General features: G+C 37.3%; 1 protein-coding gene across 8 annotated transcripts in view; it reads left to right on the top strand.

Moving 5' to 3' along the window:
• Hectd4 (HECT domain E3 ubiquitin protein ligase 4) overlaps positions 1 to 13,669 on the top strand; it is a 177,402-nt gene that overhangs the window by 47,677 nt on the left and 116,056 nt on the right. For all 8 annotated transcript variants that reach the window (XM_071617043.1, XM_071617024.1, XM_071617027.1 and 5 more), the window contains exons 2-6: positions 5,096 to 5,613; positions 7,550 to 7,639; positions 8,293 to 8,423; positions 11,660 to 11,768; positions 12,414 to 12,552. In XM_071617043.1, the coding sequence (XP_071473144.1) occupies positions 5,096 to 5,613; positions 7,550 to 7,639; positions 8,293 to 8,423; positions 11,660 to 11,768; positions 12,414 to 12,552 (987 nt within the window). The remainder of the gene's footprint in view (positions 1 to 5,095; positions 5,614 to 7,549; positions 7,640 to 8,292; positions 8,424 to 11,659; positions 11,769 to 12,413; positions 12,553 to 13,669) is intronic.

Here is a 13,669-nt window from a genome sequence, read left to right on the forward strand (position 1 = left end):
TATAAAAAATATCAGTTCTATTTACGACTCTTATATAGAAACAATTTAAGTTGTCATTGCTCCATTTTTTTTAAACTGAGTAAAAAAGAGCACCTATTTTTCTGTTACCATAAATACTACTGAAAATTAAAAATAAGTGTTATTTACTTACTTACTTTTTGAGATAGGGTCTTGCCCATTTGCTCAGATTGGCCCCAAACTCCTGCCTCAGTTCTGTCCCATAACTGGAACTACAGGCACAGGCCACCATGCCCAGCTGATATAATTTTAAATTTATTACATAATATTTTGTTTTGATATAGTATGATTTAAACATTTCCTTCTTGGACATTAAGATTTCTTTCACGGGAGTGGGGCTGTAGCTCAGTGGTAGAGTGCTTGCCTGGCATGTGTGAGTCACTGGGTTCAATCCTCAGCACCACATAAAAACAAACAAACAAACAAATAAACAAGTAAATAAATAAAATGAAGGTATTGTGTCCATCTACAACTAAAAATTTTAAAAGGACGGATTGCTTTTACTTTTTTCACTGTTATTAATAAAACTAAAGTGAACTGCTCTATGCATTTCTTATTTCTAGAACATTTATTTCTTCAGGATAAATTCTTAGAATAGAATTACTTTCTATTTGATGTAAACATTACACAGTGTATGCATGTATCAAAACATCACATAGTACCCCAGTACAACTATAATGTTTTTATGCATTGGTTTAAAAAGAAAGCCAAATATTTTTTTTTCTATTTCTTTGGGATGCTGTAATATAAGAAAAGGTAATTTTAGGTTCGTTCTTAACTGTTTTAGAGAATTGCCTCTCTGTTATTCTGAATAGCAAAGCTGGAGGAAATTGATATTTACATTTAGAGTATTATAGTAGTTTATGCCCAAATCCTTAGTTTCTGACTTTCCTGGTAATAATTAGTCTAGTCACTATCTTTATGTGTACATATAATATTCTCTACCATTGCAAAAGTCTACCTGTGCTCACCCTCACTGCCATATTTACTTGAAATACAGATTGGCACCTCACATTTCACATCATAGCTCTTCTGTATTTTCCCAGTTATAAAGTATAAATAAGTTATCTAAAATGTTTTGATTTTCTTTAACTGTTCTATGTCAATTATTGAAGTTTTGGTCAAAGCCAAATTTGGCCAGCAAAGACTATTTTGCCTACCTTCTATTAGACTTTGAAGAATAACTTTTTGTTGTTGTAGCATAAAAATACAAGTTATGTATCACCAAAAAAATTACATTAAGCTGCGAGTTACTTTGCAGTCACTCCCTAACTGGGATGATTTCAGCATTTATCACAAAAATACAATTAGTGGCCCTTCTCATTAAGGATGACAGGGATCTTCCCTTTTTTTTAAATAGCTCCCCCTTTTTTTTAGTTGTTGATAGACCTTCATTTTATTTATTTATATGTGGTGCTGAGAATCCAACCCAGTGCTTCACACATGCCAGGCAAGTGCATTACCCCTGAGCCCCAGCCCCAGCCCCAGTTTTCCCCCTTTTTAAAGAGAAAAATATTAATTTTCTAATGACATTTTGGTCAGGAGCAGTTTCTGAGAGCAGTGGTTTTACATAAGGTCTGAGACAAGTCATTCAATATTCATAAGTACCAGAATAGATCCCCATAGCTAACTTACTAAAAGCCAAGGTATGATAAAATGATTTAGACTGTGACCTTCAAACTTCAGAATTCTGAAACTCAGCAGCAGCACAGCCTGAAGCCATGAGTTTTTGTAAGGGCCCTGGAATGGGAGTTGCTGAGTAGTCCCCAGCCCTGTTTTATGTTTTATTTAGAGACAGTTCTCACTGGGTTGCTTAGGACATCACCGTTGCTTAGGACATCACCGTTGCTGAGGCTGACTTTGAACTTGAGATCCTTCTATCTCAGCCTCCCAAGCTGCTAGGATCACAGGCTTGTGCTGTCACACCCAGCTCAAAGGGTTTTATTGGGTGAAGAAATCACAAAATTAGGATTGGAAAACTTTTAAAAAAACATAAATTTTCTTATTTGTTTAGACATTCATAACTGTGAAGATCAGAGTTTATATTTTTTGGATTTTTAAATATCATTAAAAATATCTCAATAATCTTGGTTTATTGAGTATCGTGTTGGAAGCTGGTTACTGATTTTTGCTTGGGAAGAGGCACTAAAAAACAAAGTCTGTGTCTGTATCTGTCTGTCTGTCTGTCTCTCTCTCTCTCCTCTCCCCCCCTCCCCCCCCCACTCAGAATTGAACCTAGGGGTACTCTAGTATTGAGCTAGATCCCCAGCCCTTTTTATTTTTTATTTTTTTAAAGGTTACTGATGATCTTTTTAAAATTTACTCATTTATTCATTTTTATGTGGTGCAAAGGATTGAACCCAGTGCATCACACATGCTAGGCAAACCCCCTACCCCTGAGCTACAGCCCCAGTCTCCCTTTTTATGTTTTATTTGGAGGCAGGGTTTTGCTAAGTTGCTGAGAACTGGACTTGAACTTAGAATTTCCAGTGTCACTGGGTTTACAGGCCTGCACCCATGGGCCCTTTGTCTCTCACTCTTGAAATAGCTCATATTCTCTCTTGAATACGTATCTGCTTTCCCATATAAATCTGTATCTGAAAAAAAACAAACAAACTGGGCTGAGGATGTGGCTCAAGTGGTAGCGTGCTCGCCCAGCATGCATGAGGCACTGGGTTCAATTCTCTGCACCACATAAAAATAAAAGAAAGATATTGAAAAAAAAATGTTAAAAAAACCAACCAACCAACCAAACAAACAAACAAACAAAAAAGAACATTCTCTCTTAATGGGTTGTGACTATTCAAAGTACAAATGTCCCTAGTTCTTATTTTAATAATCTGATTTTTAAAATAGGCTTACCCAGTAATACCTAGCTATATACAACTGTACCTTAGTTCACATTTTTCCTTTTTTAATTTTAAAAATTCTCTTATAGTAAAACTGACCTTTTGGAAGGCATGTACAATTTTACAAATTTTGCTACATTTATATTTAACTATTACCACCACTGGAATTAAGAAGAGTTTCTTCATTCTTGCAAAACTCTCATAGTATTCTTTTATAGTCATACCCTGCCTACCCTGACAAACATTGATGTGTTTCCCATCATTAGTTTTATTTTTTTCTAGAATGTCATATAAATGAAATCATACAGTGTTTATCAGTAATCTGGTCTTTTGCTAAATTGTTGGTTAAAATTTTATGATATTTGGATATTTTTTCTGATCTGATAGATAAATTGGCACTGAATTTTGAAAAAAATTTGAAAAAAAATTTTTTTCTCTACATCATGATCAGAAAAGTGATTTCAGGGCTTGCATAAGATTTAAAGTTTTGGATTTTTAAATATTGGCCCCAAACTCTTTTTCTTTTTTCTTTTTACTTGTAGAGGACATAATACCTCTATTTATTTATGTATTTATCTGGGTTTTTTTTTTCCCCCTAATGTGGTACTGGGGATTGAACCCAGTGCCTCATGTGCGCTAAGCAAGTGCGCCACCACTGAGCCACAACCCTAGCCCTCTTTTTTTTAATAGTTCCCCCTCCTCCCATCTTTTCCCTTGTTTGCCAGTAGTACTTGTTGTCCTAACTTCCTCTTCTACTTTCTCTCCTGCTAACCTGAGCAACTTCTTCTTCTTCTTTTTTTTATTTTTTTTTTTAAGATGTTGATGGATCTTTATTTTACTCATTTTTTAAAAATTTACATGTGATGTTGAGAATCAAACCCAGGGCCTCACACATGCTAGGCAAGTGCTCTACCACCGAGCCACAACCCCAGCCCCTGAGCAACTTCTAATTTATTACCTTTTTTTTCTTTCTTTCTTTTTTTTTTTTGTGATGCTGGGGATTGAACCCAGGGCCTTGTGCATGCAAGGCAAGCACTTTGCCAACTGAGCTATATCCCCAGCCCTTCTGTGTTTTTCTTTACTTCTTGCTCCATTCTTTTTGCTTTGTGGTTGTTGTTAAGCTGTAAACAGTTTTTGTTTGTTTGTTTGTTTAGTTTTGTTTTTAATTCAATTACTTTTTTTTTTTAAATTCAGTTACTTTTATAGCTAAGCAAGTCAATTACAGTATTTTCATTGCTCTGGAAGTTTTTATTATTTTATTGGGCTAGCAGTTTATAAAGGCAAAACTTGAGACAGAAGAAAGTATTTTTCATGTTTGAGAGACAAAAAGTGAATTCTGACCTTTCTTAATGTCAATGCCAATGATGTCACAGACGTTTCTTTGCTTTTATTTCAAGCCTCTTCCACTCCTTATCTCCTTGAGAACCAGACCCCCCCCCCCCCCCCCAATGCCTGATAATCTGTTTCTGTGTGCCTGCCCTAGAGTGTCCTCTTTTATTCCTTGGCAACAATGGTTTGTTTATTCTAACTTACTCAAGTTTATTTATATAAACTCTTTGCATCATAAATTTAGTTGGATTCTCTATTTTGAGAGCTGATTCCTTTCTTAATTGATAGAGGATTTAATTATTATCTCCCAGCTGCTGAAAATCTAGAGGAAGCTTGAAAATTGTATGTTTGGGCAAGAAAATAATGGTGATTCCTTAATGTATGAGAACCGGATAAATCTATGCTGTGTCACAAATTGAAATAAAGGATTAATAATAGTTAGAATGGAGAGTGCTTCAGAATCAAAGAACATCAGACAATCCACTATTTATTATTTGATGTATTAGATTTTAAAGAATAAAGATAAAACAGTTTTGTTCTCACAATCTACTTGGTAGAGGAGTTAGAGACTTAATATTTTTTACTTGAGCTGGTTTTACATGTGTTTTCTATATGGTCGCAATTAAAATACTTTTAATGCAGGCAATTTTTAAAAAATATATTGTTAGTTGTAGATAGACACTATACCTTTATTTTATTTGTTTATTTTTTATGTGGTGCTGAGGATCAAACCCAGTGCCCCATACATGCTAGGCAAGCACTCTACTGCTGAGCCACAACCCCAGCCCTAATGCAGGCAATTTTTAGATACCATTAGACATTTTTGCTTCCATAGATGACTTTGGTGAAAGCAATACATACCCATTTCTCCACTGTTTTTTTTTTTTTTTTTTTTTTAGATTTTAACATTTGAGACCAAGAACCCTACAGAATTAGCAGAACGTTTGCGCTCTGTTTGTGGGAATCAGAGCAATGCCTATGCCCGCCTGCTAGAATACCGATTGAATGCCTTGCGAGGACTGTGGAATGCCCAGCGCCAGCTGGCCTTGGAAGAGCAGCATGAAAGGGAAAGTTCAGGTGACGAAGAAACTTTGGCCCTGCTCAAGCGCCAGGGCTTGTTGCAGCAACCCGAGCAAGCGCCTTTCACATCTCGGATGGGGCTCCTGCTGGTCTTCCCCCTTATTCAGTCCCAGAGTAGAACAGATCCTTCTCTCTGTAACATAACTGCTGAGGTGCTATTGAACTGCCTTCGTGACTGCCAGCCTTTGAGCCTGACCAAGGAGCCCGCTGACTGTCTCAATGGAATTGAAACTTTGCTGTGCTCTTGGCTGGAGGAGACTTCTGACACAGGCCGCCACATTCCACAGAAGCAAAAAGAAAATGCTGCTGCTGCCCTGGTGGCTTTGGCATGTGCCAGGTAAGGAGAACTGAACGTACTTGGTAACCTTGTGACTGCTCCATCCGGGTTGGGTGAGTTATAAGAGGCCAGTGTATTTGATGGAAGTCTTAATGTTTAAAAGTTCCTGGGCTGGGGTTGTGGCTCAGCAGTAGAGCGATTGCCTTGCACATGAGAGACTTGGGTTCGATCCTCAGCACCACATAAAAATAAATAAGTGAAATAAAGGTATTGTGTCCAACTACAACTAAAAAATAATACCAAAAAAAAAAAAAAAGTTCCTCTTTGATTTCTGTATTGAATTTTACATCCTTGACAGTGATGCTTTCACCAAAACTTGGTACCGGGGGCCTGAGTTGGAACCCAAGTTTTCTCTTCTATGCCATGATAACAGCTTAAATAGCTAAACAACTTAGATTCTGAGAATCAATCCTTCCATATCTATTCATCCTTAAGTTGTTAATGTTCTCTATCACATAGCCACAATGTGATGGGAGGATGGTCACATATTTTGTAGAGCTTTTAATTATTTCATATCTATCTATAAGGAGTACATCAGTGAGTTAGAGGGTTATTTCTCACTGGAATTGCATCATAAGTGTTAACCCAGTACTTGCTTTTATCAATTTAGTTGAAAGATCTCTCAGTATATTATCAAGATTTAAAATGAGCATGGTGCCACAGGGAATCCTTTGGGAGGCTGAGGCAGGAGGATCACGCCAATTTAGAGCACCTGACCAACTCAGGCCCAGATTACATAGGGCCTGATGAGCCATGAAAGGAGTCTGAGCTTTGCTCTTACAATCTGACTGAAGCTAGCAGGTCTTAATTGGTAGTTAGTAATGGTTCTAAATGTTGATGCTGTTGCCCCTCTTTTTGAAACTCACTGTTCCCCAGGGAGGTATCCCTGTTGGTCAGATGAAGAAGTAAAAATTCAGAGGAGTTAGGTGATAAGACTGAGACTGTATGGTGCCAGGTTTCGGAGCCCCTGTACCCTGGCTTCCAACTGGTGCTTTTATACTGTGCTGCCTCCCTGCTTTATACTTCTTTGGTTTTTTGTTCTTTGAACACTAGAGATAGTGAAAGGAACAATTAACAGGAGGCCTCTAGGTCTACTTGCTCCAGTGTTGAGTATCCATTTCTGTTGGGGGGTAGGCATATGATACTTAGTTATCAAAGCCTGGCTAAGAGAAGGAGGCAAGCAAGCTGAAGACTTCCCATCTGATATGGGCAGTCATTTAGTTTGGGAAGTATTCTTGTGGTGATTTATACTCGAGACATGACCAGTTAAGTCTCATGCATCTTAAAAGCACCTTTTTTTATATCCTGCTAATGGTGTTAGACTTCCCAAAGCTTAAAGCCTTGGAAACCAAAAGGAAATTGTCCCATAATGTGTCCTGCAAGGAAAATCGTGATATGCTTAATAGCAGGGGGATGCAGAAGACATACCTCTCAGCACTAAGTGTTAATTATTTGAATGTATTTTAGTCATATTAAATTGGATGAAGTTTAGTGCAAAATGGATGAACTTAACAAAGATATTGAAAAATCAAGCCTGGAAATACTGTTGGACTTTAAATATAACCTCATTGGATAAATCTCTCCTAGACTGTAGAAAGAGGTATGGTGACTAAAACAGTATCCAAGCACGATACCATCAAGTTCTTTGCACTTGGGCCTTGTTTTTTGAATTTGTGTGTTAGAGGAACATTGTTTACCTTTCCAAATGCATGGAGAACATCTTCCTAACTGGCCTGATGCCACTCCCACAGTCAGGTTTTGTATGAGCCAGCAGTGATCAGTGAGAGTCCAGTGTATTTTGTATAGTTTATCTTCTGGTTGGCAGGAGCAGATAAACACTTTATAGAATTAACCATGGGGTTAATGAAACTAATACTCCCTAAATTATCTGGCTTTCGATTTTGGTGATTTTTTTCTTCCTTCCTTTTGTTTTTAGGGGATCATTGAAAACTTTTGTCCACACAGTCCACCTGTTGCAGAAACAGACTGATCTTGGGTCCCTGCCTGTTGCTGACGTACTGTATAGGTAAGTTCTCACATAGGATCCTTATACTCCTTCCAAACAATGCATATTTGTGCATAAAGGCTCGTATGATAAGTATATTGCTAAACTCTTACCAATTAATGATTTATATTTCTGAATAAATATAGAATCAAATTAACTTCTTAAGAATTTTGTTTTCTTCCTTTCTTTGAAAGTATTCTTAAGTACATTATTTTCATTCTTTTTAAATTTTATGTCTTCATAAAAATGCAGTAGCTTTTAATAAATTCTTTATAGATTTGAGATGGTAATGTACTAAAGCATGAAGAAGAAAGTAAAAATCATTCATAATCTCATCACCCAAAGATGACTCACTGCTCCTAAAGTTTCAGTATGTGTGCTTCCTGGCTTGTGCCCTCCATTTCTCTCTGTGCCCTCTATTAGTGTCTCTTTTTTCTCACACAAGTATATGTTTAAAATACATATATTTTACCCACAGATGTAATTTTGTTATAACATTTCCATAAGCATTGCTTTGTATTTTTTCATTTAAAAATATATTAGAATGTCTTTTTAGATGTGTATTTATATAAAACTGTTTTAGTTTCTGCTCTTGGAGGGTGTAGATAGACTGTTATTTTCTTGCTGAAATGGATGGTCTCAGTGTCTTTGCGATTCTCCTTCTCCTCTTATAGACTGTTGCTTTTGGAAGGGGGGCCTGGATCCCCCTCCTGTTTACTTGGGGGCAAACACATAGTCTCATGGGGGTATGAAGACATGCTGCCTGCGCCCGATAGCAACACTGGCTCCAGTTCTGAGAATAAAGGTAATGCAAGATTTTTTTTGATCCTGTGATTAATATTAAGATGTAAGAAGAATGGTTTTGGATTATTGTTGCAAGTACTTTAGATACAGTTCTGTGTGTTCCTTTATGTTCCTTATAATTAAGAGCTGAAGATTCTTGTACAGTGTGTTTGTTGTTTGATTTATCAGTAAAAGTATAAAAACTGATACTCAATGAGGTAAGAAAGTGGGTAGGTTTTACCACAGCAAGGAAGAGGGATCCTCCAAACACTCCTGCCAAGGCATCATGAATTACTTAAATTGGTCTCAGGATATTTGACTTTGGACATGGAAGCCTTAAGTTGAAATTTTTGGTCTTGTTGCATGATATGTATTTCTTTTATTAACTTATTGTGTCTTCAAGAATCCTCCTGTCCTAAAAGCAAAATGAGAAGGTTCATGGGTGCGTGAATTTTAAGTAACCCCTTTAAATGAAGTAGGCTGCTTTAAACTGTTTTTATACAGTTCCACAGGATTACATTATCTCACCAAAAATGGCAGAAGCTCTCTTAAGTGACCTCCACTTGACTAATGTGCCAGATGAATTAGACCTCTCTTGTCACTTTATATGGAATTTAAAAAAAAAAATGATTACCCACTTTAACTGGTTTGTTATTGTTGAGGAACTAGTAGGTACAGGTCCCAGTTGTCCAGAGTTGTCCAGACCTGAGCCATGGTCCTCCATCCCCAAGCCCATGGGCCCCTGTGTGCACTGCTACTCCCACTGGTAGAACTGCCTGCTTGCCAACAGTCAACCTTGCTCCCAAACTGGTTTGTTGTTGTAATTGGTACTTGTTATTATATCATTAATTATTATAATGATATTATTAGTATTATATCATTATTAAATATTATGTATCTGATAAAATAGGAATTAAAAAAAACCCATTTAAAAGGTGACTGTTTAGAAAGACTAGACCAAATGAGCCTTGAAAAAATTGATGCCATTAGCTGTAAAGTTGAGAGCCCCTTCTGTCCCCCCAAGTCCCCTTTGTTTCCAACACTCCATGGGGCAGCAGCCTACCTGGGCAGCCCTGAGAGCATGGAGCCCCATCTAACCATACCCACAGGCCACCTTTCAGATCTCAGCCCGGTGCCCTGTGCCTTTTCACAGTCCACTGTGTCTTCTAGAGAGTGCTGAGAGGAAAAGGTAAAGCTTCTGAATGATTAATGACCTTCCCAGAGTTAGTGAGACAAGCAAAAATCCTGCAGCACCTCTGCAGTTCTCGGACAGTATGGGTGCTGGCTTCCATCTGCATTCGGAATGGAAGCCCTGTCCTTATTCTCTCCCTTTACTGGCATCTCCCTAGAAGTAGTTTCTCACCAATGATGATGGAGTAAGCTTATCTGTTTGCTTTTTACTTCCATGTACCTTTGGTTTTGGTAAGAATTATTTTTCTTAAAATAATTTTTAGAATAATGTTTTTTTTTTTTTTTCCCTCACTGTATTGCTATGTTATGGCCTTAAATTCCTGAGCTCAAGTGATCTTCTTGCCTCATCTTCTCAAATTAGAATAAGTCTATTTAACTTTTAATATAAAAAAATTCAATATTGACAGAAGTTGAAAGGACGCTGTAATAACCCTATATACTCGTCACAATCTCAAAAAGTGTCAGTTCCCAGACAGTCTCATTCAGTCTGTCTCCTTCAGTTCTACCCCTCATCAGACCCACACTCAAAAGGGGCTGGGCTCTAATCTAATGATGCCTGAATAAATGAAATTCATTAATGTTAGGTTAAAATGTTTAAGGTATGGAATTAAAAAAAATGATTACCCACTTTAACTGGTTTGTTATTGTTGAGGAACTAGTAGGTACAAGTCCCAGAGTAGTAGACTGAATTTTTAAAATAATAGCAGATTCAATACTGATTTGAATGGTGTGACATTGAATTTCTTCTAGCTGATATGACCTGTTTCAGGAAGACAAACTCCCCTGAAACATAGTGAATGGAATGATTATGAACATAAACACAGAAATCTTTATCTATAAGCCCAATTTTAAGGCAAATTCTTGGGAATATAATTTAGGAAACCATTTACTGTCACATAGAGAAACTATTTTAGTTGGGGAAGATAAGCTAAGAGAAAACATAATTACCATTTTTAAAAGGAGAGAGATTATTGGGCTGGGGTTGTGACTCTTTAGTAGAACATTTGCTTAGCACATGTGAGGCATTGGGTTCAATCCTCAGCACCACAAAAAAATAAAGTAAAGGTACTGTGTCCATCTACAAGTTAAAAAAAAAGAGAGATTTTATATATATGTATGATATATACATACATATAAATGCTGGTAACTTTTTTTATTTTTATAGTTGCTGATGGACAGCATACATTTATTATATTTGTTCATTTTTATGTAGTGCTGAGGATCGAACCCAGTGCCTCACACATGCTAGGCAACCGCTCTGCCACTGATCTATACCCCTAACCCCCAGAGATTATATTTTTATGCTGTTATTTGTCTCCACAACTAAAATTAGTTGCTGACACTGGCCTTGAACTTGTAATCCTCCTGCCTCAACCTCCTGAGTTGCTAGGATTATAGGCATGTACCACCCAGAACTGAAATTAGGGTATCCTTGTAGAAAATCCACAGAAGCAGATTTTAGTTCTGCTTACACCATTAGTAAATCAACATAATTTAATATGTCATTTATGGAACCCTGGCTTGGTAGCAGTGAGCAATGTAGGTGTGTTTTTCTGATTTAACCATCGCAGTAACCCTGGAAGTACATATTATTATCCTTATCTAAAAGAAGAAGAAACCGAAGTTCAAAGACATCCAACATCATTTAATGAATGCTCAAGGCTCTTAAGAGTTCATGCCTTTCTTACTATGAATTCATTTGTAAAATTATATTCTTAGTCATTTCAGATTAGAATTAGGAATGTTTAAGCTTGGCTCAGTACTTTTGCTTTTCAAAAGAAAAAACATTTGGCGGGCTGAACCAGGTCCCTCTACTAATAACTATGAGCCCTCTTTCCTGATGTCTTTCCCTTATCTTCCTTGTTCCCACATGTTTTTAGATATTTGATTTTAGGGGTTCAAGCCATCTACCCTGAAAGTTACAGGGTAGCACTTTTTTTGTTTTCTCCTTAAGCAGGAGATTATCTTTCACTCAACTTCCTAATGACTTTTTCATTAGAAAAAGCATGTTTATAATTTCATTAGAAAAAACATCTAATTTACTTGTAAAAAAAAAAACGATTTCAGATGCTGACTTGGGACGCTGTCTCACTGCAGACGGTCTTTACCTGTACACTACTAACTCAGTTGGAAGAGGAGTAAGCAAATTGGGGTCTGGATTACATGGTACTCTAAGGTCAGTTGCATGGAACTTGCTCAATGATTTGGCTGGAACATTTTCCTCTTTTATAAATCTTTGAAGAAGGGCAGGGGGTGTGTCCTGGTTACCCATACACTACTACTAAGTAACAAGTAGAACTAATTCAAATGGTCCTATCTTATTGCCACCTCCCAGTATGTTGTTCTAAAATGCAGTGTACTGTTGACTCTGTAGAGTTTGGTACCCCTAAGGTCGTTGTTTCCAGCCAGAAATTCCTCTGTGATCAGATTTCTATAAGAATATCAGTGATTTCTACATGTTGATAAGTGACATTTTTCTAGTTAAGTCTTTTTGTACTTGAATTTAACATTAGATTAGCAGTGATTTTTCAGTTGGGATATAAGATCTATGAATTCCTGTCAAAAGAAATTGCAGTTTGAAAGCCCCAAGTATATTCAGTGAAGCCTTTTCCCCAACTTTCTCTCCTCTCTATCTCATTGTGGAAAGTTGATATTTGCCATAGTTTGTCAGTTCCAGAGTTAATGTAACGTTCACTCTTTGGCTCTCTTACTTAGTCATTTTTAAAAATTAGGTCAAAAAATGTTCTATGTGCCCAGTGTAGTTCCTTGTAAGGCTCTAGGCACAGCTCGATTGTCCACCATGTCTCTTTCTCTTCCACAGAGGGTTTGTGTACTGCCGGAATGAGGAGCTGGAGCCAGGGTGGGTGGCTTTTGGCAGTGGCAGTCTTCTCCACCGGCCTGTGTCTTTCGATAATAAACCTCACTCCCTGTTCCAGGTCATTGATCAGAACACCCTTCAGGTAAACAGAAAACCATGGCTCTTGGCTTTTGTATTTTGGAGACAGTAAGAGAAGTTCCTGATGTCATTAGAAGTAGCCTCTTTTTAATTGTTATAGTTTGGGCATTTTTGTTTTTTCTTTAATGTCTTTGAACTTTCCCACATGATTTGAATGAATGTGCTCTTTATCTTTCAAAGTCCAACAATAAACTTTTCTTTTTGTGTGTGTGTGCTGAGGATCAAACTCAGGACCTTGCTTATACTAAGCACTTGTGCTACCACTGAGCTATGCCCCTTGCCTCAAACATTAAACTTTTTTTGTGTGTGTGTGGTGCTTGGGATTGAACCCAGGTCCTTGTGCATGTGAGGCAAGCACTCTACCAACTGAGCTATATTCCCAGCCCTCAAACAATAAACTTTTTAACTGTATTTCTTTTCAATACTGGGGATTAAACCCAGAGTCAGTCCATCACTGAGCCACACCTCCAGCCCTTTCTGTTATGTTTTCTTTATTTATCTTTTTGGTACTGGGGATCTAGCCCTGAGGTGCTTTTCCACTGCTTACATCCCCAGCCATTTTTATCTTTTATTTTGAGACAGGATCTTGATAAGTTGCTGAGGCTGGCCTTGAACTTGAGTTGCTGGGATTATAGGCGTGCATCACCATGCCCAGCTCACATCACTTTTAGTTTGTCACTCAAGTATGTCTTTCCTAGAGAACAGGGATTGAATCTTGTTCACCATTACCATCTCCAGAGCATAGTAGGTGTTCAATAATTATTGGATAAATAAAATGAACTAATGAATAAATGGATGTCCAGTTGACGTTATTGTTTGTCACTAATGCAAACATATAAGAACATCTCATGTTTATTTGAAACAGAAATGATAAGCCCAGGAGTTAAGCAGATGTTAAATCTCAGAACATATTTTACAATTGAAGCAATGCCAGTTTCCCCTGTGTTTTTGCAAAAACTTTTTGACACTGTCTAAGAAAGCAATACTGTTGTCATGAACTAGATATGTGTACTAGGAGTAATCTGGGAGCACCATAGGCCACTTAGTAGCTGTCCACTTTCTAGACTTCCTGGCACGATAAGTTCAAAGTGTAGTTACAGCAACTAAATGAGTCTTTGTGC

Source organism: Marmota flaviventris, chromosome 1 (genome assembly GCF_047511675.1).
Source record: "Marmota flaviventris isolate mMarFla1 chromosome 1, mMarFla1.hap1, whole genome shotgun sequence".
Classification (NCBI taxonomy): domain Eukaryota; kingdom Metazoa; phylum Chordata; class Mammalia; order Rodentia; family Sciuridae; genus Marmota; species Marmota flaviventris.